Here is a 25,693-nt window from a genome sequence, read left to right as displayed (position 1 = left end):
AATGAATCTGATTACTTATGAGTAATAACTACTGAATTTATTTATTCTTATATCCAGCTAACTCTTTTTTTTTTAAACCGTTATGTTTTTCTAAGCTAGGTGATGTTACAAAAGTAGTATCTGCTCCTCCTATGACATTTGGCATTTATAGAAAAATACAAGAGCTTATTCATTATGCCATCATTCAGACAGCTAGTTCTTACATGTATGGGTGTATGTGGATAAAGTACAGAGGCTGGGGATATGGATCAGTGTGGTTTGCATGTATAAAACCCGGAGTTCAGTCCTTGGCACCCTGCCCCCCAAAAAGAGTGCATTTAACTGCCTGCTAGAAACAACTTCCTCTACTAGTCTTATGATAGTTTTTTTCTTTCCTATTGTCTATCTTTAGTTGTAGTTAGTTGTAGAATATAAAACTAGTTAGTTGTAGAATATAAAACTTTAATGTAGAATACTTCAGTGCATAGGTTATACAGTATTTTGGGGGGGTTTGCTTTTTTGGCAGTACTGAAGATTAAACCCAGGGGGGCTCTATTCCACCGAATTACATCTCCAACCTTTATTTATTTATTTTGAGAAAGGGTCTCACTATGTTGTAGTCTGACCTTGAACTTCCATCTTCCTGCCCCAGTATTATTAATAGCTGGGATTATAGGTGTGTGCCAGTGTACTCAGCAGGACACACAGTTTTAAAGCAAAAATTTCCCTAATTTTTTAATACTTTCTGGTGACATTTCTGTTCTTTTTTTTTTTTTTTTAATGCAACTTTTTTAAAAAATATTTTGTTTTAGTTGTAGGTGGACACAATGCCTTTATTTTTATATGGTGCTGAGAATTGAACCTAGGGCCCCATGCATGCTAGGTGAGCACTCTGCCACTGAGCCACAACCCCAGCCCAACATTTCTGTTCTTAAGACATTAATCTATTATGTATTAGTAAAAACAAAATAGTACTACTTGAATATTCCTTTTCAAGCCTTCACAAGTCAGATAAATGTATTTCTGAATCCAGTTCCACCACCTCTAGCTGGATGACCTAAAATAAATAGCTTAGCCTCTGAGCCTCAATTTATTTATCTCTAATGCACATAATTATAAGAAGTACTCAGACAAGGCATGGTGGCATATACCTGTAACCCCAGCAACTTGGGATGCTGAGTCAAGTCAGGAAGACCGAAAGTCAAGGCCAGCCTCTAAGCAACTTTAGTGAGATTATCTCAAAATAAAAAGTACTGGGATGTGGCTCAGTGGTTAAACTCCCTTGAGTTCAATCCCCAGTACCACTTGGGAGTTGTGAGGTTAAATGTGGGTAAAGTATGTAATTTTTGAACATGATAGCAGGTATTGTGAATAAAGGTGAGGGTGATGCTGATTATTTTCATTCCTTTCTCCCACTTGACAGAATACGTACAAGCAATGATTCTAGTGAATGAAGCAACTATAAGTAACAATTCAACATTAATCAAGGGTATGTATCTTTCTTATCCCAATCCTAGAGTATTCTCTGTTATTTTCTTGCCATGAAACAGGCCACCCTTTATGTCAAGTTAATTAAAGATAATTTGAAATAAAATATAAGATCCACATTACTAACTTATAAAATCAGTTTCCTCCATTAAATGAAAAATTTTATCCATCTGGAGATGAGGAAAGACGAATAGAATTCTGAGACTCTAAGTCACTATAAACCTGCTTTCTGTGAAGAACACTATTAGAAAGGAATAGTCTGTGGATAAATTTTTCATTTCTATGGTGGTTTTAGACCATCAGTCTTCAAAGTTCTAAACAAATTCAGTTTAGAAGAATCAAAGATAATAAAGAAAAACTGTTTCTGTATTCACAATGCTTCAAATATGTGATTTTTCTATACCACACAATTGCCCCATATCCTGTGGACACTGATAAGATGTCCTATAATTTAATTGATTTCTGGCACTAACTGTCTAGAGTTAGCATAGATTGCACAGGTTTAAAGGCTGAGTCCCACAAGACTTGCCCCCCACTTTAAATGCCAGTCACAAATGCTGAACCTCTGCTACTTGACTGATTTGGCTACTGACTTGGCTATAAATCAGGGATCCTCACAACAGCTTTCTCCTGTTCAATAATTTTGCTATAATGGCTCACAGAATTCAGGAAAATGCTTTACTTATACCAGTTTATTATAGAGGATTCAAGTGAACACCCAGATGAAGAGGTCCATAGGGCATGGTCCAGTCTGGAAGGACACCGAGTGCAGGAGTAAAGTTATGAGGTGCACCACCCTCCTAGGATATGGATGCTTTTATCAACCTGCAATTCCTCCAAACCGCATTATTCAGGGATTTTATGGAGGTCTAATTACATTCACAAATGATCGAATCATTGGTCCTTGGTGGTTGTCTCAATCTCCTACCCCTCTCTACTCCCTGGAGATGGAAAGCAGAGGTACTTAGGGTTGAAAGTTCATACCCTGTAATTGTGCTTTGGTCTTTCTGATGACCAGCCACCATCCTAAAGCTCTCCAGAGACCCTAGTCACCAGTCAGTCATCTTATCAGTATACAAAAGACACTCATCGCTGGAGATTTCCAGGGTCTTAGAAGCTCTTATGTCAGGAATCAGGAACTAAGACCAAAGTGAAACAGAGGATGCTCAATTACCCTATCACTTAGGATATTAGAAGGTTTAGGAACTCTGTCAGGAATTGGGACAGGTCAAATATATACTTTGTGTTATGAAACAACATGTACTAAGACTAGAATAACAAAATGATTTTTATCAGAATTGCTATTCCATAAACCTTAGTCTGTCACATCACCACTCCATAAATCTTAATCTATCACAAAGTGTTGAGGAGGAATAACATTTACCAGATTTTAATACTGCTGAGTATTGTTAGAAAAATTTGGTTTTGTTTCACTGTCATAATTTGGAGTCTTAAGACCTTTAAGTCTCTGAAAATGTAGTCTAACATCACCAGTCTATTTATTTTAAAGACCCTTTTTGTTTTTTATAAGTATTCATAATTTCAAATAGCTAAAATATAGTTTTAGGAGAATATGTTCTTCAGGAAAAACCCCCCTTTCACAGTATTCTTCAGTAACATTTGGATTCATGGGAGGAGAACCTTTTTATCTCAGTGGCTGCATGGGAGCTGTGTATTAAACTGACAAATGACAGATTAACAGGAGAAAAGGCATACAGGTATAAACTCTTTTATTTTACATGTATAGGAGCATCACAGAAAGAAGTGACTACCCAAAGCAGCAATGAGCTTTGAGAGCTTATTATATCATCATAATAAGGAAAAGGAAGGGGTGAGGAAAATGATTTTTTAAAAGTGAGTGGGAGGAAGAAGAGGCACTTATGGAAGTACAAATGACTTTTGAAAGTAAATGGGCCCTGAGGAGAGTAGATAGGAGATATAATTTGTAACAATTCTGTCTGGATATAGTATCAACCTCCTCTGCTCTCTTGTGATGTATTCCTGGTTGGTACAATTCCTGTGATTTGTAATAACTTAAAGGATTTGTTTATTTGTTTTGGAAGACCTGTGTTTAGACAGTTAAAGAGGAGTTCAGAGAAAGCCTCTTCCTGCATTCAGTGATTCTTGAATGTTTTTAGCTCAAAATAATTCCTGTGCCACTGTAGCACATCCAGACCCCTTCAGAATCAATATACCTTAAGGAATTGCATTAATTTTGTAAGAGAAAGACTTTAAATGCAGGAGATGGTAACAAGGAAGTAATTATAAACCATTTTCCCTCTGAAACAGTTTACTTTCTGGTAAAGTTGAGTTTTTGTTTTGGGTCTTTTAAAGCAATAATTTCATCATTAGAAATGCCAAATATTATGATTGCATATTTTTATATAGTTTGTTCATCTGAAATGTAACTTATTTATTAAAAGTACCAGTGGCAGAGAAATGTTCTTAAGTGTTTAGAGAAGAGTTATGTAGTTTACATTGTTAGCATATATAAGGATTAAAAACCTGGTGGTTATAGAAGTTTCATGCTAGCATTTATTTATTTATTTATTATTATTATTTTTATCTATTAATTTTTTACAGACTGCATTTTGATTCATTGTACACAAATGGGGTACATCATTTCATTTCTGTGGTTGTACACAATGTGGATTCATACCATTTGTGTAATCATACATGTACATAGGGTAATGATGTCTGTCTCATTCCACCATTTTTCATACCCCCCTCCCTCTCATTTCCTTCTCCCCACCCCACCACCCCCCTTATATATCATTCTCCACTTATCAGGGAAAACATTCGACCTTTGGTTTTTTGGGCTTGGCTTATATCACTTAGCATGATATTCTCCAATTCCATCCATTTATTTGCAAATGCCATAATATTACTCTTATTTAAGCACTTTTTAAAAAAATATTTTAAAATGCTGAGACTGAGAAAAACAAAAGAACTTAATGTCAAGGTCATAACAAGCCATCCGAGATCAAACCTGGGCTCCCCAGGCTCCTTATTAAACCACCAATTGCCTTTATTTTTTTGCTTATATATGACTTATATATTCTTGCAGTGTCTCCATAAAAGGATTTGATACTGTTTTCTTGAAAGGAACTATTTCCCTTTCCTTCCTCATCTAATGATTAATTTAAAATCTCCATGTTTTCATTAGCTCTTACTTCAGCTTTGCATATGTTTGTTTCATTCATATTTGCTAATATGATTTATATGACTTTTTAAAAGAAATTATCTGAGGGAAAAAAATCAGAAATCCTTAATTTGTAAAACTTAATTTCTAGTTAGTTATTATAGTTTTCTTCAGCTATCAAATTTTAAGCCTTTTTTCTTTATCTGGACAATTAAAAAGAAATTTCTGTTTTCTAATGAGCCAAGGAGAAGCCTTGGATTTTAACTTTAGATATTTTAAGGGATGGGGCTGTAGCTAAGTGTTGGAGCACTTGCCTAGTGCGTGTGAAACCCTGCATATAGATAAAATAAAGATCCATGGACAACAAAAATATTTTTTAAAAGATATTATTTTAAACTTTTATTGCTGTTGGATTTAGTAAAATTAAACTGCTGTTCAGACTTCAGTTAGGCTCCTGAACCTTCTCCTTGGCCCATCTGTATATTTCTTACAAATCCAGTTTTAACAAGATCCCTGATCCCCCATTCTTGATATGTAATCATCCTTAGTATCTGATTAGGTTCCTCATCTCCCACCATCTCAGTCATATGTGATCACTGACCTGTCTCCATCAAGAATCCTGTTGTGGGGACTGGCACTGTAGTTCAGTGGTAGAGCACTTACCTAGCATGTGTGAGGCACTGGGTTCAATCCTCAGCACTGCAAATGAATAAATAAAAAAATAAGGCTCCATCAACAACTAAGAAAAAAAAGGATCCTATTGGGTTGGTTTATCCAGAATCCTCTTTACATGTTTTATGTTTCCTCTTGGTAATTTTCCACTCATTGATCCCACCTTGATTGTTAATTCCCACCTTGAAGTTAATTTCCACTTGCCCATACCATATTGAGAACTGAGCCCGATCCCCTCCCTCATGGAAAATCCCATTGCAGTGGTCCTATGTTTGTCACAATGGTCATAAATAAAGTGCTTTATGGTGCTTCACCATGTATCATTGAACCCAGGAATGCTCTATCACTAAGTTACACCTCCAGCCTTTTCAAAATTTTGAGACAGTTCTTGCCAGATTTCTGAGGCTAGCCTCAAACTTGTTATTCTCCTTCCTTAACCTCCCAAGTTGCTGGAATTATAGGTATGTGCTACTGTACCCAGCTGATTAATTTTTTCTTTAACAGCAAGTTAACAGTCTAGGGCACAATAATTTTTTTCTTACAGCTCATTTGTGCATAGAAAAAATACATTAAAAAAAGTTTTTAAGCCATAGAATACTCCACATGCTCACTTTACAGAATATGAACAGTGAATCTATACCTTTTTGTCACCAAATATACAACTTTATTTCTATGTTATAGACATGTTAGAGGGAAGCATAGATGAAATATAAAAAGTAGGAAAGAACAGAGTACTTACCCAGCATGTGCAAGGCCCAGGGTTTAATTGCCAGCACTGCCCTCCCCCTGCAAAAAAATGAGATAGAATTAAGTGTAAACAGATGTATGAAGAAATATTAAAAGAGGCAACCAAATACTTCAACCTATCCCCCCACAAAATAGATAGTTGTAGAACAATGAAAAGATAAAAGATGTGTAAATTTTCCATTTTGTGACCTTCTATAAACCTTAAAGGGCTATGTCATTTTCTGTAAAATATAGGTAAAGGCAATTGATTGAAATTCAGATCAAATTAAAGCCAAACTAGAGTTTCTTCAGAAAAAATTCTAAACCTTCTAAATTTTTTAACGTATCCTATATTACTTTCTTAACACTTCTAAAAATACACCTAATCTTTTGGCTCAGTCTTGAAGTCATAATATGTTTGCAAATTTTAGGGTTCCATGTGGGCACAATTTCTATTTGATAAGATATTATTTGGAATTTTAGTGAACGATTTTTAACTTGTTGCGCTTGTTGCTTGCATTTGTACTTTTTTCATGTAGATCATAGGCCTGTGACTCGGAGCGAACGGGAAAACAAATCAAATGTATTTTCCTCTACATCATATGAAAACCTCTTCCCAGCAGACTGTACATTTCTGTATGTATATAAATTATTTTTTAATTCTTTGCATGGAATAGATAAACTATATAATAATAACAGTTTTTCCTATAAAGCTTTAAAAGTTGCAAATTTTAGTATTTTATGTAGGATAGGGCTCATGAGTCCCTTAACAAGTTATTTAATATCCCTAGGTAGTCCAGTCATAAATTTTTGCTTAAAATGTCTCTATTTTATTAATACAGTGAAATCAAGTTGTCGGGGGTTTTTTTGTTGTTTATTTGTTTTTTAAGGCAATAGTATGTAAATGTGGGATTTGGTTTATTCCTGATAAACATCACTTCTGAAGTTCATTTTACTAGCTCATCACGTTTTGAATTTTAAATCTTCTGTCTGTAATGTTTTCTGTCCTTTCTAGCTTCTCATCTTGTCCAAGTAAATTAAACCTTTCTAGTCTTTATTGTGGTCACTGAAAATATTTAATAGTATAGAACCAAAGACAAAAACTTTTTGCTTCCTCTCTACACCACAGACCTCTTCTTACTGTTTAAAAAAAACAAAAAAAAAAAAACTGTTCAGTTGTGAATTTACTTTCCTCTACTCTTGTCCTGCCTACATTTCTCTCTTATAAGGCTGTCGTGAGAAATCAAAATTCATTGCTATAGTATTCAATAGCATTTCCAAAACATCAAAACTTATTAAAAACTATCAAAAAGAAAAATTTGGTTAATTTGAGCTTTTCTCACCTGGCTGTTGACTCAACACCTAGTGTTGGCTTTTTAAATTCTAAATTTTCCCTGTGCTGCTGGGGATTAAACCCAGGGCCTTACATATGCCAGCCAAATACTGTACCACTGAACCAATGGCTATACCAATATTCCAAAATTAGGTATGATCTTTAAATGGCTACCAAACATGCAAAATGTTTATTTCACAGTCTGACTTATTTTACTGTCATCCCAGAATATAAGAGTAACTAACTATGATGTTAGTGTGCAGTGTTTTTTAAAATGTGGAATTGAACTATTAATTTGAGATACTAATAAATAATTATTTTAACAGGTCCACAGAAAATAAGGAAATTCTCCCTCTGGAAAATAAAGTTATAGACTTGAGGGGAAAAAAGTCATCTTTGAATTTATCTTATCAAAGTCATAGTTGCTCTGGTGCTTGTCTGATGAAAATACCACCAAATTTCAAGGGAGAAAACCCTCTACAGCTGCCAATCAAGTGTCGCTTCCAAAGACGACATGCAAAGACAAATTCTCATTCTTCAGGACTCCATGTGAGTTATAAAACTCCTTGTGGAAGAAGTCTGCGAAATGTGGAGGAAGTCTTTCGTTACCTGCTTGAGACAGAGTGTAACTTTTTATTTACAGACAACTTTTCTTTCAATACCTATGTTCAGTTGACTCGGAATTACCCAAAACAAGAAGAAATTATTTCTGATGTGGATATTAGCAATGGAGTGGAATCAGTACCTATTTCTTTCTGTAATGAAATTGATAGTAGAAAGCTTCCACAGTTTAAATACAGAAAGACTATGTGGCCACGAACATATTATCTAAACAACTTTTCCAACATGTTCACTGATTCATGTGACTGTTCTGAGGGCTGCATAGACATGTGAGTAGAAAAATGTGACATTTCAAAAACTTTTGAATGTAGGGACACTTGTCACAAAGTGCTACTGTGTATAAGTTGGCTATCTAAATCCTGTTCACCCAGAGTCTAAAATGGAAAGTTACTCTTCTTCACTAGCTATATGAAAGAAAAAACTGCCAGGTATAGTAACTTGAAAATGATTTCTTCTGAGGATGAGTATTTCCTTTAACCTAGGACCATAATCATAATAATAGCAATTACACTGCTGTTTAACAGAGCCAGACACTGTGACAAAGTACTTTACATACATTTTCTTATTTCATCACCACCCAACCCATAAGGTAGGTAATATTATCTCCATGTTACAAATGAGGAACTTGAACCTCAGAGAAGTCATTTCTGATACACGATAGGACAAACAAATTAGATAGCTAGAATCTGAACCCAAGTTTGTTTGGGATTATTTGAGATAGAGTGTCACAATGTTGGCTCTGGCTAGTTTTGAGCTGGTTGCAAGCAATCCTACCTCACCCTCCCAAGTAGCTGTAACTACAGGTCCTCTTATCATTTTGAGCTAGAATTCTTGTTCTTAACTACTGTGTTATATTTTACTTCTATAAGTCATTTAAAAATAATTTTCTGTTAACTTTTTAGAAAATTAATGGTGCTTGCAACTAGTATTCTTTGCTCACACTATTGACATTCCATAAAAATTGAAACCATGTTCTAATACATTGAAAGAAATACTTTAAGGGTATGTAATATATATACATTTGAGGGTATGCAGATAAGGAGTGGAGTTGTGTTATATCTATATTTATCTTAATGCAAATCTAGCTATCTGTACTAGGCAAAAACAAAGAAGAGAAAGAAATAATTTAAATTTATTTGTTCCCTCCTCATCTCAGGGCAGGTATGGTCAGAGACCCCCAGTGGATGCTTGAATCCTTGCGTAGTACTAAACCCTTCATAAACTGTTTTTTTCCATATGCTCTGTAGCATTATCACAGTACCAAAGTTAATCTTTCTCAGGTTTTTGTTCTGGTGCCTCTTTTCCATCCCTACACTTGTGTTTTAGGGCCATCATTAAATAAAATAAGGATTACGTGAATATAAACTCTGTGATACCATGATAGCCTATATGATAACCAAGATGACTACCAATTGACTAACGGCAGGTAGTGTATGTAGTGTAACAAAGAGATGATTCACATCCCAGATGGGTCAGCATGAGATTCCATCACACTACTTAGACCAGCATGTAACTTAAAATTTATGAATTGTTTATTTCTGGAATTTTCTAATTCATACTTTTAGACAGTAGTTTAATGGAAACTGCAGAAACTGAAACTGTGGATAAGGAAAGAGCTACTGTAATAAGAGGTAATAGTTTTCATCATCCTCTCAGTTAGTTGGACTATGAAATGAGAGACATAAATCTGCTATTAATCTCAGTTTGTCTCAATTCCTTTAAGCCTTTAGTAGAGAAGACCTTTCATTGTCCTGAGTTCATTATTTAAAAAAATTAAAAAAAATATATATATATGTATATTATTTAAAAAAGAAATATATATATATTTTAGATTCAAGCATGGTGGCATACCCCTGTAACCAATCCCAGTGACTGGGGAGGCTGAGGCAGGAGGATCACAAGTTTAAGACCAGTTTGGACAATTTAGCGACACCCTATCTCAAAAAAAAAAAAAAGAAAATGCAGGGGACTGAGAATACAGCTCATTGATTGAACACTTGCCTAGCACATATAAATCCCTAGGTTCATTCCTCAGTACGGCCAAAACAAAAAAAAAAAAAGAAAGAAAAGCATAAAATGAAAAATTCCTTTATACATCCAAGAAAAAAAAAAAAGAGAGGGGCTTGGGGGTTGTGGCTCAGTGGTAGCGCATTTGCCTAGCATGTGTGAGGCTCTGGGTTTGATTTTCAGCACCACATAAAAATGAGTAAATAGGGCTGGGGAGATAGCTCAGCTGGTAGAGTGCTTGCCTCGCAAGCCCAAGGCCCTGAGTTCGATCCCCAGTACTGAAAAAAAAAAAAAAAAAAAAAGAGTAAATAAAATAAAGGCATTATGTCCATCTATAACTAAAAACAATAAAAATTACAAAAAATTGAAAAGATGAAACTTTCAAAGAGATAATTTCTGTGAGTGCTCTATAATTGCAGAAGGATTGGAGTCCTCAGATTGAAAAGGCCAACTGTGTATGAAGAAGGGAAAAGAAGATAAATATACATCCAAATATATCATGATTCAACTTTTAAAATCTCTGGGTAGAGTAAATCTCAAAAGCTATCAGATAGCCAGGCACAGTGGCACATGCTCGGGAGGCTGAGGCAGGAGGGTCTTGAGTTCAAAGCCAGCCTAAGCAAAAAGCAAGGTACTAAGCAACTCAGTGAGACCCTGTCTCTCATAAAACACAAAATAGGGCTGGGGATGTGGCTCAGTGGTCAAGTGTCCCTGAGTTCAATCCTCAGTACCCCCCACCTGCAAAAAAAAAAAAAATTGATATCCTACAAAAGAAAAACATACAACTCATTTTTATAAAAAATAATGGAAGATGGGGGGCTGGGGTTGTGGCTCAGTGGTAGAGTGCTTGCCTAGCATGTGTGAGTCACTGTGTTTGGTTCTCAACACCACATATAAATAAATGAGTAAAATAAAGGTCTATCAACATCTAAAAAAAAATTTTTTTAAATGAAAGATGAGGGGGTGGGGGGAAGCTATATTAGTTTAAAGTGCTGAAGGAAAATGAAACCAAAACTAGTACTCTATACCTAGCCAATTATTTTAAGGGGTGATTTTTTTTTTTCCAGTTACACAGCAGTTGAAGACAGCTTTACAGCACCAGTATTTTTAGGTAGGTTTGCAGCATTGTTTTCCAAACAACAGATTTAGTGGAATGAAATATTGTTTAACTATTTGTAACAGTTATAATTAGCATTTTTAAATTTAAGTACTATAGGAAATACCCAATTACATCACATATAATAAGGTTAAAGTTTCATGCTACTGCGTTTTATATACTTACATATAAATATGCATATATGCCTATATAATATGAAGAAAATGTATTTTTTACTGTGGATCAGTCAAAAATATTTGAAAGCCACTACCTTTAAGATGCTTACACTTGTGCATAAAAATAGGGATGCTCATTGCAACATGGTTTACTGAAAAACTGTAAGCTACTTAATTATAAACCAAGTGAGCAATAGCTAAATGCTATAGAAAAGCTAAAGGCATTAACCAGATTTTTATATAACAGATGAATCTCAGAAACACTATGTTGAACAGCAAGCAAGTTATAGTGTAATACCTATAGTAAATTTTTTTAAACATGGAAAGCAATACAATATGTTGTTGGTTTATACATGTGTATATAAGATTATCAAGGAAGCCACGTCAAATCTGTTGAGGGTTTAGTTTTATCAGTAATGCTTTTCTTAAAAATTTAATATTTTTTTCTTATATTGGTATATATGTTTTAAATTATGTAGGAAAAAAGGTCTAGACAAAATGCTGACAACTAATAGAAATATGGATGTTATTTGTGTTTTTCTGAACTTCATACATTTTATAAACAAAATCACATTGAAGAAAGATAGGTTTTTACATCCATAAACTGAATCCAAGTTAATTAACTTAATATTTTCTCCTGTTACAAATAGCAGTCACCATTCTGATAATGTAATTTTGTTATATGTAGAAAATACAGAAGAGATTGATAGAGAAAAAGACTGTAGAGTCACTTGTTCAACAAAAGAAACGAAGATCCAGAGAATTTTACCCATCTCACCAGTACTCACATAGCTGATTCTTAGCTGTGATACTCAGGTTCTGCGGTGTATGTTCCAGTCAAATTAACCTAAATAGGAAGAGGGGAAATATGTGGATTCAATTTTATGGTTACAAGTGCCTAACAACAATTTGAAAATAGGCTTCTAGTATTCAGATGTTCAATATCAGTCTCCAATCTGCTTTTGTGTCACTGGAGTAAGAGAGAACTTAGGATATTTGCAAAACTATGATTCTGTGAATTTGACACACCTAAGTTTATCTGTTGTAGAAAAGCAGAACTAGCAGAATATTCACAAAAAGGCTTCTGAATTGGAAATGATTTCATTTTGAAAAGTTAAACTCTATAGATAAGTATTTATTTCATAGGCAAATAGAAGTACGGTACAGTTTGTAATTATTTTAAAGCTTTTGATGTTGTCTCTCAAAGAGGTCTATTCTATAGAGAAGTCTCATGCAGTCCATGAACCAAATAACTATGAACCAAATAACTATTTTAAATACAATTATATTCTTTACATCTACCATTTACATCATTTATACTTTTATCAAGACAGTCTTTTAACTTGGTGCTTTTTTACTCTGACTTCTCCATCCATCGCCTTTGTTTTAGAACAAAATGTGCATGTCTTCAACTGACAGCAAGGAATGCCAAAAGTTGTCCTTTGTCAAGTAATAAAATAACCACTGGATATAAGTATAAAAGGCTACAGAGACAAATACCTACTGGGTAAGATACCTTGAGGATTTGTTGCAGGGTGTTTGTATCTGTGAAGGTGGGTACTTTTTTATTGTGGTTTACAGTCTTACAGACACTGTTTTTATCTGTTTCTAATATCCATAATCTAAATTATTAAGGAATAATAATTCAGAAAATCCCTCTACAATGTTCTTGGAAATGAAAGTCAAGAGACCACACATTTATTATGCAGAGTGTACTCAAATACTAATCTGCTTCCAGTCTGGCTCTTAACCCTCTTAGGATCAGCCTACTTTGGGTAGCCATTTCCCCATTAACAAATATACTGGGCAGAGCTCATCTGAGAATTAGGAATTTTTGAGGTTGATATTACCAAATAACACCTTTAGAACAGAAATAGAGAATTTAACTTCTAGACATTTCCTTCCAAGACATATTTGAAAAACTAAAATTAATGTGCCAGGCATCTGACTTAAACTTTTCATGAAACAGCCCTATGGGTAACTACTATCGTATAATCCCTATTCTTAAAATGAAAAAACAAAATGAACCCATAGCTAATAAATGCAGAAGGTATGATGGGAACCCAGGTAGACTAGCACTAAGAATTTTCAGGGTTAGGGTTGTAGCTCAGTGGTAGAACACTTGCCTAGCATGGGTGAGGTGCAGGGTTTGATCCACAGCACAAATAAAGGTATTGTGTCCCTCTACAACTAAAAATACTTTTTTAAAAAAAAATTCATAATCTGCTTCCTCAGTTCCAGCAAAGTAGCAATATAAATTGCTTTTTGCTTCTTGGGGCATCTTACTGATTTTCTCTTTTGCATATTTTGTTGACAGTATTTATGAATGCAGCCTGTTGTGCAAGTGTAATCGACAAAGGTGTCAAAACCGAGTTGTCCAACATGGTCCTCAAGTGAGGTTACAGGTGTTCAAAACTGAGAAGAAGGGTTGGGGGGTACGCTGCTTAGATGACATTGACAGAGGGACATTTGTTTGCATCTATTCAGGTAAAGCAAAGGTTTATTATCTAATTATTCTATAGTAGGATCTACATTTCTGAAAATACTGGTTTCCTAGTCAGGAACCAGTGCAGACTGCTCATTTAAAATTCCAGGTTCACTTCAGGGAGGGCAGGAAGAAGCTTGCAGAGGTGTTAGCATTCAGGGTAATCACACTTGGCTCTCTGCCATGCACCACTTACACACATACGACCAGCCTGCTTAGACATTTCTTTCATATTTCTCAAAATAACTCTTGAATGGAAACTGCCTATAATATGCCAAATGATGTCAAGAAGCATCATTAGCTTTGTCAGCATCACTAGAAAATGCAGAGAATCTCTGATAATATCTAATAAGGATGAGTGAGAGTAGCCAGTTGCTAATTCTGACTTGGCTACTATTATTTTGAGTTCCTTGAAAGAAAATGCATTAATTTTAGACTAGTATTTTAATGTTATGCAGGACTTTAATATGAGAACAATAGACAAATAGAGCACTGTTTTAAATAGGTCATTTCTAAAAGAGTATAGGTTTTAAATGCCAAAGCTTTTTTAACTAGACACAAAAGTTGCAAAAACCCCCCCCTTTTTTTTTTGGTGTGTGTGTGTGTGTGTGTGTGTGTGTGTGTGTGTGTGTGTGTGTGGTGTGTGTGTGTGTAATTGAACTCAGGACCTTGTGCATGCAAGGCAAGCACTCTACCAGCTGAGCTATATCCCCAGCCCGAAAGTTGCAATTTTAAGACTAGATTTCACCTCTCTAGAAATCTTTGATTCATATTTTTGTTTTATTTTACTATAGGTAAATCTCTTATCTTTTAGGTTATACCAAAAAGGACAAATGCTTCTTTCAGACACCTATGTTTCTTATGAGTAGAAGAAATCCCTTACTGCTTTTTTTTGCCTTTTTGTTATCTCCCAACGATTTTCTAGGATGAGTTAATGTGTTTACACAGAATCCTTTGGTCATAGAGAAGAAATAGAGATGTCAGTTTGTTGTTAGCTATTATATCATCTTCCATCTTGTTCAAACTCTTTTTTTCTTTTAGGAAGATTACTAAACAGAGTTAATCCTCAGAAACCTAATGCTGTTGATGAAAATGGAAAAGAAGAGACTGTTATAAAAAACATATTTTCAAAAAAGAGGAAAATAGAAGTTGCATGTTCAGATTGTGAGATTGAAGTTATCCCATTAGAATTGGAAAAGCAACCTAAAAGTGCTAAAACTGAGGAATATCTACCTAAGTTTAGTAATAAATCAGAAGAACCTATTATGTAAGTAAGAGCTTAAGAACCCAATCACAATTAATCTGTTATGAATCAAGAATGGTTCTTTCCCCTTTCTTTCTTATTCCCCCATCCCCCACTCATATATCATTTTGCTTCACAGTTATTAATTTAATACTTTGAGAAATCCAGGCCACTTTAATTTAAAAAAAAAACCTAACCAACATACTTTTCTCAGTGCCCATTTCTGGAGTTTTTCCTTGGATGATTTTCACCAGGTTTTTTAGGGATGTCATGACTTTCACTTTTTTTGTTTTGTTTGTTTTCTTTTGTTTCATATTGCCATATTTGCAAAACTTCTATAGAGTCTCTTCATTTTTATAAATATACCTCAAAAATTACTGACTTTATATTTTCTCCTTCAGTGAGGGGTAGAGATGTTCTTAAATTAATTTCTAATAATGCATATTTATGTTATAGTGATATTATCTACATTTTGAGGTCTAGTAAAAAGAATTTTTAGTGATATACAGAATAATTTTGTTTTTTCCTTGCAGGGAGATGAGCTATAACAATATCTCAAGAACTCAGTATCATTCAGTTATTAGAAGTCCTAAATCCAAGACAGCCATTTTTCCACACAGTGGGAAAAAGATGGTAAAAACTGAAAAATGTAGATGGGGCCCTTCTGAGACCATTAACTGTTATCTTACATTTCTATCCTTCTTAGTTTAAAATGTTTATGTTACTTAATACTGTATAGAATTTCTTGTATTGTTTTGGAATGGGTATGCTGTTGAAGTCTTAAGACATTTTATTTACTTGGTATTGTCTATGGCAGTTGGCACATTTCCAACTTAGATATATGAAGAGAACATTTAATAGTGATATTAAAAGAAAAGTGATGGAGTAATTTAGGTTAAAAAGAAAAGGTTATTTTGAGATATAAGAGAAAAAAGAGATGCAATCTTATAAAAGAATCATCCCAAAAGAATTATTTTACATGGTAACCTGAGGATACACTTTTCAAATTGAACTGAGAAGACTAGTCAGAGACTGAAACTTGGAAGAAGAGAAATATACAGGAAAAAGAACAGAGGCAGACATAATGGTAGCTTACAATAGGGCTTATTGGTGAAAAATAAGAAACTGATCTACATGTACAAATACTTGCCCTCTGCTTAGTAACAATACAGTAGATAACCTCCTCAGTATCACATAGTTTATGAAAAGATTAAGCCACTAGGACTGGGTTTAACCTCCAGCTCTGCTGCGTTCTAGCTGGCAAACAGTTCCATGGTTGCTTTTCTTTTATCTGTTAAATGAGAATAATAGTGTCTATCTCAACTGTTCTGAAGATTAAATAAGATAAACAGAAACCTTTCTTAGCACATTGCTTGGCACTCAACTAAGTGTTCAGTAAATATTGACATTTCAAATATTATGAACTTGAGAAAAAATAGTGGTCAGCATTTATTGAGCGATTAGTTGGGTGCTGAGCATTATGTAAACATACACCCCTCTATTTTAAAGCCAGCATCATCATTAAAATTACTGCATTGTCTACAGTGCATAAAAAGAGATTCTTTAACCTTTTCTTTGAAGTGGTAACTAGCCAGTAAATTTTTAATCCTTGCATAATTTACAGTTGAAGACAAATTTATAATCTTACACACACTTATCTCAATATGGAGGATTATTAGAATTGAGAGGTACAGAAAGATGTATTAGATTTAATGCCCAAAGAATGTCCTGGCAGTCTTCATAGCTATAGCTTAATAAAGTACCTAAAAGTAGAACACATTGAGAAGGGGTAACACACAATAGCTCCATTAGTGTAAAGATTCCTTATAATATTAGTTGTGAAGCTTTTCAGAATTAACCTAGTACATATAGCCTATGAAGATTGACATTTGATGAGACCTAACTGCTGAATATTTTTTCCTAATCTAGGAAGTAAAGATATCTCTTATTTTCTTTTAAGGGATTTGTTTCCTTGGAGTCTGCCATGTCAGAAGATGACGATGGATTTAAACCAGCCCCAGCACACGTGAACTCTAAAGCCAGGGAAGCACAAAGTAGGCTATGTTTCACTTTGTGATTATCTCTTATCTGCCTGTTTGTCTCTCTCTCGCTCAGTAACCTATGGCTTATTTTCTCAGATTTCATAGCAAACATGCTGCATTTGTAACCAAAGTTACAACTTGTTTAGATAAGGTATTGGCAAACTGTGGTTTACATAGGCCTACTGCCTATGTATGTGTGTAGGCTGTGAAAGAATGATTTTTACATTAAAATAGTTGAAAAAAATCAGAAGGTAAATATTTTATAACATTGAAAATAACAATTTCATTATCAATAAGTAAAGTTCCACAGTCATTCATTTACATATTGTTTCTACTTTCACATTACACCCACAGAGTTGAATAGTCGCAATAGACCACATGGCTGCCAAAGTCTGAAGTATTTGCTATTTGACCCTTTACAGAATACGTTTGCTGGCCTCTGATCTTATTGCCAACATTGACCTGATGCGTGGCACTAGGAGTAGGGTGGACAGCTCTGACTCTACATGGTCCACAGGTGGTGTCGGTGGCTTTGTAAGCATTGTCCAATGCAACCACTTTCTCTTTCTTTTGAACTCTTAAAGACACATCACTCTTTTGCAGTAGTCTAGCCTGCAGAGGATGACAGACATCTAGCAAAAGGCTAAAATGATGCTCTGCTGAGTGCTTGTCTTTCAGAATTATCAGTCTCTGCCATAGTGAATATTAGAATATTAGAATTTAAACAAAACTAGGTCTTGGTACTTTGTGTTTCAATGGATCCCACAGTAAAGGAGACATTACCGAGAGACATTACTGAGAAACATTCCTTTTTGAAGAATTGACCACCCATTGCTGCCTTTTCTTTGAAACTTCTTGAATCTGCAAGCCTAAATCAAGAAAGGGCATTTTTATGTATTATATTTATTTCAACATTTAATGCATGTGAGCCATAATGAATAGTATTGCTTCTGATTCCTTTGTCATTATCATTGACTTCTACAGTGTATATAAGCACACAGTCTAAACATAGTTATATAATTATTATGACTTACAAGTACCCCTTGATTAAAAGACAAATATTGTAGGAACAGCAATCAGAAAAATAATGGTTGACTCAAGAGCCTTAATTTAAAAAAAATTATTTTTAATGTTTTTTATAGGCTATTTAAGCCCTCTTCTTTTATCTTTTTTATATTTTTTTAGTTGAAAATGGACAGAATACCTTTATTTTATTTATTTATTTTTATGTGGTACAAAGGATCAAACCCAGTGCCTCACACGTGCTAGGCAAGTGCTTTTCCACTGAGCTACAACCCCAGCCCATGGGTTTTTACATTTAATTGACATGTTAAAAATACATATTTATGGGGTACAGTTTGACATTCAGTACATATATATAATGTATAATAATCAGATCAGGGTGATTGGTATATCTGTCACCTCTGACATCATTTCTTTGTATTAGACACATTAAAAATCCTTCCTACTAGCTATTTTGAAATATATAATTAATTATTGTTCACCATGATTATTCTGCACTACATAGAACAAAAGAAGTTATTCCTTCTTTCCAGCTGAACCACAGACTTGTTAACTTTAACCATCTCTCTATGCCCCTCATCCCACATCCTTCCCAGATTCTGGTAACCACTATTTGTTCTTGGCTTCTGTGACATTTTGGCTGAAATGTAATTTTGTTGTGCCATTGAGTTAAGTGATACAGTGGCGCTTTTTTCTTTTTTAATAGTGATTTTACTTACTTCATCTGACATGCATTGATACTTTTTTTTAAGAAAATTTTCTATTATTAATCAGTTCATCTGCTTTTGAAGTGTCATTTGTAAAAGTGTAATTACTGAATGGTCATCTAGCAAAACACCAAACTTAATAGTACTAATCCCTGGTGATACGTACTTGTTGCTATTGGGATTTGTAGAGTGGTTCTGATTCTGAAGGGGACTTCTCAGGCCTTTCATTGGCACATACAGGCCTAGAGTGCTTCTTAAACCTCCATCTGTTGCATCTGTTCAAAATATATTTAAATACAGTTTCAGAGTTGAAGAAAAGAAAGTTTGTTAGAGATTAAACATGGTAATGGGGAAGCAACATGTAGATTCATAGTCATTGCTGTATAGTAGAATTTAGACAGGAGCCAAACATATCTGAGTTTGTTACCCCAGTTCTCATTATGAGTTAGGCAAATCTGTTTAACCCTGAGACTCAGAAGTTGCATTTGTAAAATTAAAGGAGGACTACCTACCTTAATACATTGTAAAGATTAATGATAATGAAAACAAATAGCATCTAATTGTTATTGTTAATCTCAGCACCATTACTTAACCAAGTAAATTTCCTGCCAATGTCTATTAGAGGACTCAAGATCCAACCAAGTTGAAGATTCTGAAGACAATCAGCTGATTGAATCAGATGTAATAGATGTGACAGAAGAAACTGTACCAAGGGGCAGATGTGACCAAGCAACCACATTGGATAATGAAAATGTTAAAAAAGAGTTTCAAATTAAAAAACCCCAAGAGGAAAAATCTCCAATATGTCAAAACCAGCAGGTCTATCATGATGAAGAGTTGCCTAGTGAAACCAGGAATACCTCATCTGATTCTTTAATGAAGTCCAGTAAAGGCAATGTTTTTTTATTGGATGCCACAAAAGAAGGAAATGTGGGCCGCTTCCTTAATGTGAGTATAGGGACTGAGAAGCATATTTCTTCATTTTTTTTTAAATTTTTTTATTTTTTAGCCGTAGATGGACACAATATCTTTCTTTATTTTTATGCAGTGCTGAGGATCGAACACAGTACCTCACATGTATGAAGCAAGCACTCTTATCAGTGAGCCACAGTGCCAGCCCCTGAGATGCATATTTCTAAACAACTTTTTTCCCCATGCTTTAAAAAATTATGAGGATAATATGATTAACAGACAGTCCTAAAGCCAGACTACTTGGTTTAGGATTCCAGCTCCCCACTTGGGTGTTCATGACATGTTTCTTATGTTCTTTTTCCCTCATTTCCTACCTTCCTACCTTTGTAATAGGGGATAATAATAACTACTTAGTATATTATGAGGATTAAATGAATTAATATAAAGTACTTCCAACTGCCAAAACATTTGCTTAAAAAAAAACACACACACACAAAATAAGAAATGGTGTGTAGGGGTTGAGGTACTTGTAGCTTAGTGGTAGCGCATTTGCCTAGCACATGTGAGGCACTGGGTTAGATTCTCAGCACCACATAAAAATAAATAAATAAAACAAAGGTATTATGTCCATCTACAACTAAGAAAAATAATAATAAATGGTGTAGAAAAAGTATTTAAACATACCAGAAGGTTTCTGACTTATCTGCTCAAGTTAAAATGTATCCACAGGAAATAATCATTGAAATTAAATGATGGCAGATATTTCACAGAATATTGTGGATACTTGATCTCTGCAAATTTTGTGATACATAAATATGTTGATGGCAGCTAGTGGGCACCTGAACAATATCAGAATGATGGTAATATGAAAAAAGAGTATCATCACATTAGAAACCTTGGAATGAAGATAAATGGTTTTTGTTCAGCAGAGAATCAGTTGCTTACACATGACTCCTCTTCTAAGGTCATGTTTTCGACTAGGATGTAAAAATTAATTAAGCAATTATTTTATGAAAAAAATAGATCATTTTCATACACATTGTTCCTTTATATATTCATTTTAAACTTTTTGTGAAAACTCTTTTGTTTAAAAAAATAATTTTAAAAAGTCCTTCCTTGGAAGTACTGTGCCCCTATTTACCTGCCCCCACTCCATTCTCTAATATAGTCATCTTATGACTTTTTTTTGCATTCTGGTATTTTTCTGTGATTATGAATAAATATATATGTGTTGTTTGTCCCTACCTTTTTACAGACAGAATAGCATATTCACTGTTATATATTTTGCTTCTTGAATTAACATTGTGTCTTGCAGATCTTCGCATATCAGTACACAGAGAGAGCACCTCATTCTTTTCGTTTGCATGGTTTTGTTCATAAGCTATGTATAATTCCATTGTATCAATGTACCAAAGTATAGGCAGACATTAGAGTTATTTCCATATTTTATTGTTAAAACCAATGCTCCATGAATAATCAATACATAGATATGCAGATGAACCTGTAGAATACATTCTTAAATATGAGTTTGTTGAATCAAAGGATAAGTGCATTTATAATAATGATAAATATTGACAGATTACTCACTTTTTTGGGTACTATTTTGCATTTCTATTACCAAGATATCAGAATGTCAAAGCAAGGCTTTTCTGAATGGGTTTCTATTAATAGTACCATCATGAACTATAGTATTTTATATAGTAGCACAGGAAAAGAAGAAAACCAGATGTGTTGGAAACAGAATGCTATTCTAATACTGTAAAACACAAGGTATCAAACTTTATGCTATATCTAACCTCTATATTGTTTTTTTGTTTTTTAACAGCATAGTTGTTGCCCAAATCTCTTGGTACAGAATGTTTTTGTAGAAACACGTGACAGGAATTTTCCATTGGTGGCGTTCTTCACCAACAGGTTCGAAATTGGTGTTGCTGATATAATTTAATTCAGGAATTATGATTTTAAATATAACAAGCAAAAATATATAAAGATGTGTAATTTAGCCCCAAATATCTGGTATCCTGGAATACTCAATTATCCTAAACCATTCCTAGTCAATAACATTTTGAACACTTGAAATTTATATTCGATTCTCACTTAGAATTAAATTCTAAAAGGGTTTAAGATCTTACCCAATTCAGTGGAGGGGATGAATGACAAAAAGTGCTGTATTGTCATCATCTTAGAACTATCCCCCATCTGCTTCTATACCAGAGGTTTACATTTGCAAAGCACACTTCCTCCCTTGTGGATATTAGCAGGTTCCTTCCTACTTAGGATTTTAGTAGATTTGAAAAAAAATTAAAATAATAATTCTTAATAAAAGATCATCCCTAACTGATGGGTCCTAGGGAGATAAAATAGATGATATTTTTAAGATGGTTATTGATGTTAATGTGAAAATCGACATTCAGTTTTGATTCATTTGATTCATTTAAGGTGGTTATGATTATTTTCATTTCTACTTTCTAGGTATGTGAAAGCAAGAACAGAACTAACATGGGATTATGGTTATGAAGCTGGGACTGTGCCTGACAAGGAAATACTGTGTCAATGTGGGGTTAATAAGTGTAGGAAAAAAATATTATAAATGTGTAACTAATGCCTGTTCATGAAATTAGATAAGGCTCAAATTAGAGCCATGCTAAAGAACCCTCAGTCATCAGTGGAATTAATTTAGGTTGCTGTACACCAAGGTAATTCTTCTCATTATTAATTTTTTTCAGAGGATTCATATTATATTTCTATTTTATTTGATTTAGAAATGCCAGGAACAAAATAAGAACATTTTCATATGCATAGACTATTCTTGTTTTTACGGCTGTTCAACTTTACTTGGGTACAATGGAAGTGTGTATATTTTATATGAAATACCACTGTATAATTTATAACTTATTTACAAATTGTATATTAAGAAAAGCAAGTCAAATAGAATTCAGCTGTTTGAGTTACTTTTTTGATCATTATTATTTAGTTTATACCTGCAAGGACCAAATTTCACATATTTACCTACAAAATTGATGTTTAATTCCTGGCAAATCATTATAGGCTACAAGGTGGGCAACAGAACCTGAGTAATATGTAAGAACTAATTTTATACATATTATTCCTAAGATGTGCAGTTTTTTGTTGTTTTTTACCCCTGTGGTAGGCTTCATGCATGCTTGGCAAGTGCTCCACCACTGACACACACACCCAGTCCTCTCAAGTATTTTAATACTTGTTAAGAGAAGCTATATCTGGCTCCATGAAACACTGTTCCATCAATCATCTGAGTGGGGAGAAAAAACTCCTCAGTAAGTTAAGGCTCTGACAAACTCCTTTATTCAGCTCTTTGAGAAGCTTTTTTCCAGTTTCCCTTCACTCCTTCAATCCAGACAGGACAAGAGGGAATAGAAACTTGGAAAAAATTGAATACTTTGTTCTAAAGAGAATAAAGCTGTAAATAAAACAAATGTTGAAATTAGAGGGAATTGTCCTAGACAAAAATTTCACCTCAAAAATAAAACAAAACACTTTGAGCTTCTAAAATAGCTCTTGTTACATCCTGGGCATGGCTGGTTGTTTTTGTAGAGAAAAGGGAGAGCTAACTACTTTGCTATAGGCTAACCCTGATCATCTAGTGGAAAAGGGGACTGAGAAGCTCCAAAAATCAAAATTAATTTTATCCCTTAAAGAAAAATTACATTTGATTGCTAGGAACTTCTCCTGAGAAACCAGGATGGGACTGTTAGTTTGAAAAGGAGTAATTAAATGGAAACTGAGGCAGGAGGAGCACAAGTTCAAGGCTAGACTAAGCAACTTGGTAAGACCGTGTGTCAGAAATGAAAAACGCTTGGTGGTAAAGCTCCTCTAGGTTCAGTCCTCATGAGAGATGGGCAGGAAGGGAATTCTTTTTTGAAGAGTTTATGTCTTGTTGTTGTTACTTGATTTGAGGTTTAGTTTGATTACCTTTCAAACAAATCTATTTTAGGTTTGAACCCAGTTTCTTAAAAACATTGAACCAGATGAAAATTAAACTTGAAATTGTTTTAAAAAATGGAAAACAAAAGAACTAAGAAAGCAGCCAAAAAATTAAAACCCAACAGCCTGCAGACAGATGAATCAAGTTTAGAAATCTGTGTATTCACAGTATAGATGCAGGAATTTTAGTCAGTGCACTAAAATCAAGTGAAGAAATTTGATCACATATTTTGTGCATAAAATATTGTGGATCAGCCAATATTTCCTTGAGATCTGCTTTAGGAGCCCATCTAACATTCAGAACCCTGAAATAGTCTATCAGTTTTATCCTCTTGGAGAAATTTCTTCAGAAATCGTGATCTGCTTCATCCTCGGTTGTTATACAGCTAGCATCTCGCATCAGTACCCTAGAGATTCCCTTTGTCTCTTACCGTCCGATCTGTTTCTAGTTGAGTTTTCTTATTTCCCTTTTCCTTAGTTTACTCCTGTATGTTGGTGAAGCATAGCTGCCAATAGCTCGTTTTTATTTTTATTTTTATTTTTGGACTGGGGATTGAACCCAGGGGCACTTTACCACTGAGCTATATTGCCAACCCTTTTTATTTTTTTACTTGAGATAGGTTTTCACTAAGTTGCCCAGGCTGGCCCTGCACTTGCAATCCTTATGCTTTAACTTCCTGGGTAGCTGCGACAAATGCTACTGTGCCTGATTCCAATAACTTTTGAAAAAGGAAAATGAGATGTTTTGAGACTCCACATTTGAAATGTCTTTTACTTGATTACTATTTTGGCAGAGTATAGAATTCTTACCTCCCTTGAAGTTACAGTGTTGTCTCTGGTCAGAGTCCATTTTCATCCTTCTACTGGTGTTTGGTGAGGTCTTTTAATCTTAAAACTTAGTCTTTCAGTACAGAAACCATTTCTTTAAGGCTTTCTTATCTCTTTTTGGAATTTCTGTTACCAAAATGTTAGGACTCCAGAATTGGTTCTCTGGTTTTATATCTACTTTTCTCATAATTTCCAGCTCTGTGTTACTGCTTTACTGTCTAGGAACTTAATCTTCAAATTCATCTATTGCATTCAATTTTTATGGTCACATATTTTTAATTTCTAAGAATTCTCTTTTCTTCTTTTAATGTTTTCTTTATAACATCCTATATTGGCCCAAGGTTGCAGTATTCTATATTTGCCTGTGTGCATACACATACATATGCATGCATTCATTATCTGTATTTTTTTCCTTGCTTATTCTCTGTCCTCCCAGCTTTGTTTCTCTTGTATGTTCGTTTTGGTCTTTAACATTTTGGTCTTTCCTTGGAGTTGAGAGAATAATGCTGTCTACTCACATTTTAGAAAGAGTGAGAGAAAGGGCTCTTGGATTGCTTTACCACGCCTGAGCTGTTTTGCTGAGAAATCCTGTCAATCTCTTAAGAGTTTTCTTTTCTGCTTGGCAAGGCATACTTCATCCTCCTGAGGGGAAAGCAAAAAAAAAAAAAAAAAAAAAAAAAAAAGAATCGTGCGCCTAGGGTCTGCTAGTTTCTTTCCCTTTTGCAACACCTCTGCCCCCAACCCCCACTGCATTCTTCTATAATACATTTCATACTTGTCAAGGCTATTCAAATTACCTTGTTATCCCCAATTTTGCACTTGCAGCCTTAGAAACCTCAAAGTTCAAGACCTGCAGAAGTTTTCCTTTAATTCTTAAGCAAATCACCAATTATGCTTCTATTCATTAGGTTATGATTTAATTATATGTATTTATGTGGCATACATGTATATTTATTATATACACTGAAAACCTCGTCTTGTATGGTGCTCTGTACCCAGTGGGTGCTAAATAAAGGCTTGCTTCTGGCAACTGGATTTAGGCTCTGTTAATTTTGCGTCGGTTTAAAATATGACTGTTTAGGCCGAACAGTGGGATGGAATTTCAGAAGAAACCTCAGAAGAACTGAGCACAGGGCCCGGGGAGCAGGTAGGGGCGCTGGTCGTTTTCTGTTGTTGTTTAAACCTATTAAAATAACGATCCAATCTGGAAAACTGCGAGAAAGCCCCATCTCCACGGCCGAGCTGGCTCT

General features: G+C 34.4%; 1 protein-coding gene across 1 annotated transcript in view; it reads left to right on the top strand.

The window, feature by feature from the left end:
• Setdb2 (SET domain bifurcated histone lysine methyltransferase 2) overlaps positions 1-25,573 on the top strand; it is a 43,285-nt gene extending 17,712 nt beyond the window's left edge. The window contains exons 4-14 of the mRNA XM_047552379.1: positions 1,403-1,468; positions 6,547-6,643; positions 7,667-8,230; positions 12,631-12,747; positions 13,558-13,727; positions 14,767-14,992; positions 15,502-15,601; positions 16,929-17,022; positions 19,363-19,688; positions 21,478-21,566; positions 22,125-25,573. Of these exons, the coding sequence (XP_047408335.1) occupies positions 1,403-1,468; positions 6,547-6,643; positions 7,667-8,230; positions 12,631-12,747; positions 13,558-13,727; positions 14,767-14,992; positions 15,502-15,601; positions 16,929-17,022; positions 19,363-19,688; positions 21,478-21,566; positions 22,125-22,242 (1,967 nt within the window). The 3' untranslated portion in view covers positions 22,243-25,573. The remainder of the gene's footprint in view (positions 1-1,402; positions 1,469-6,546; positions 6,644-7,666; positions 8,231-12,630; positions 12,748-13,557; positions 13,728-14,766; positions 14,993-15,501; positions 15,602-16,928; positions 17,023-19,362; positions 19,689-21,477; positions 21,567-22,124) is intronic.
• The last annotated feature ends 120 nt before the right edge of the window (positions 25,574-25,693 follow it).

Source organism: Sciurus carolinensis, chromosome 5 (genome assembly GCF_902686445.1).
Source record: "Sciurus carolinensis chromosome 5, mSciCar1.2, whole genome shotgun sequence".
Taxonomy (NCBI): Eukaryota; Metazoa; Chordata; class Mammalia; order Rodentia; family Sciuridae; genus Sciurus; species Sciurus carolinensis.
Note: the sequence above shows the minus strand (reverse complement) of the source record. Positions and strands in the feature narration are given on the sequence as shown.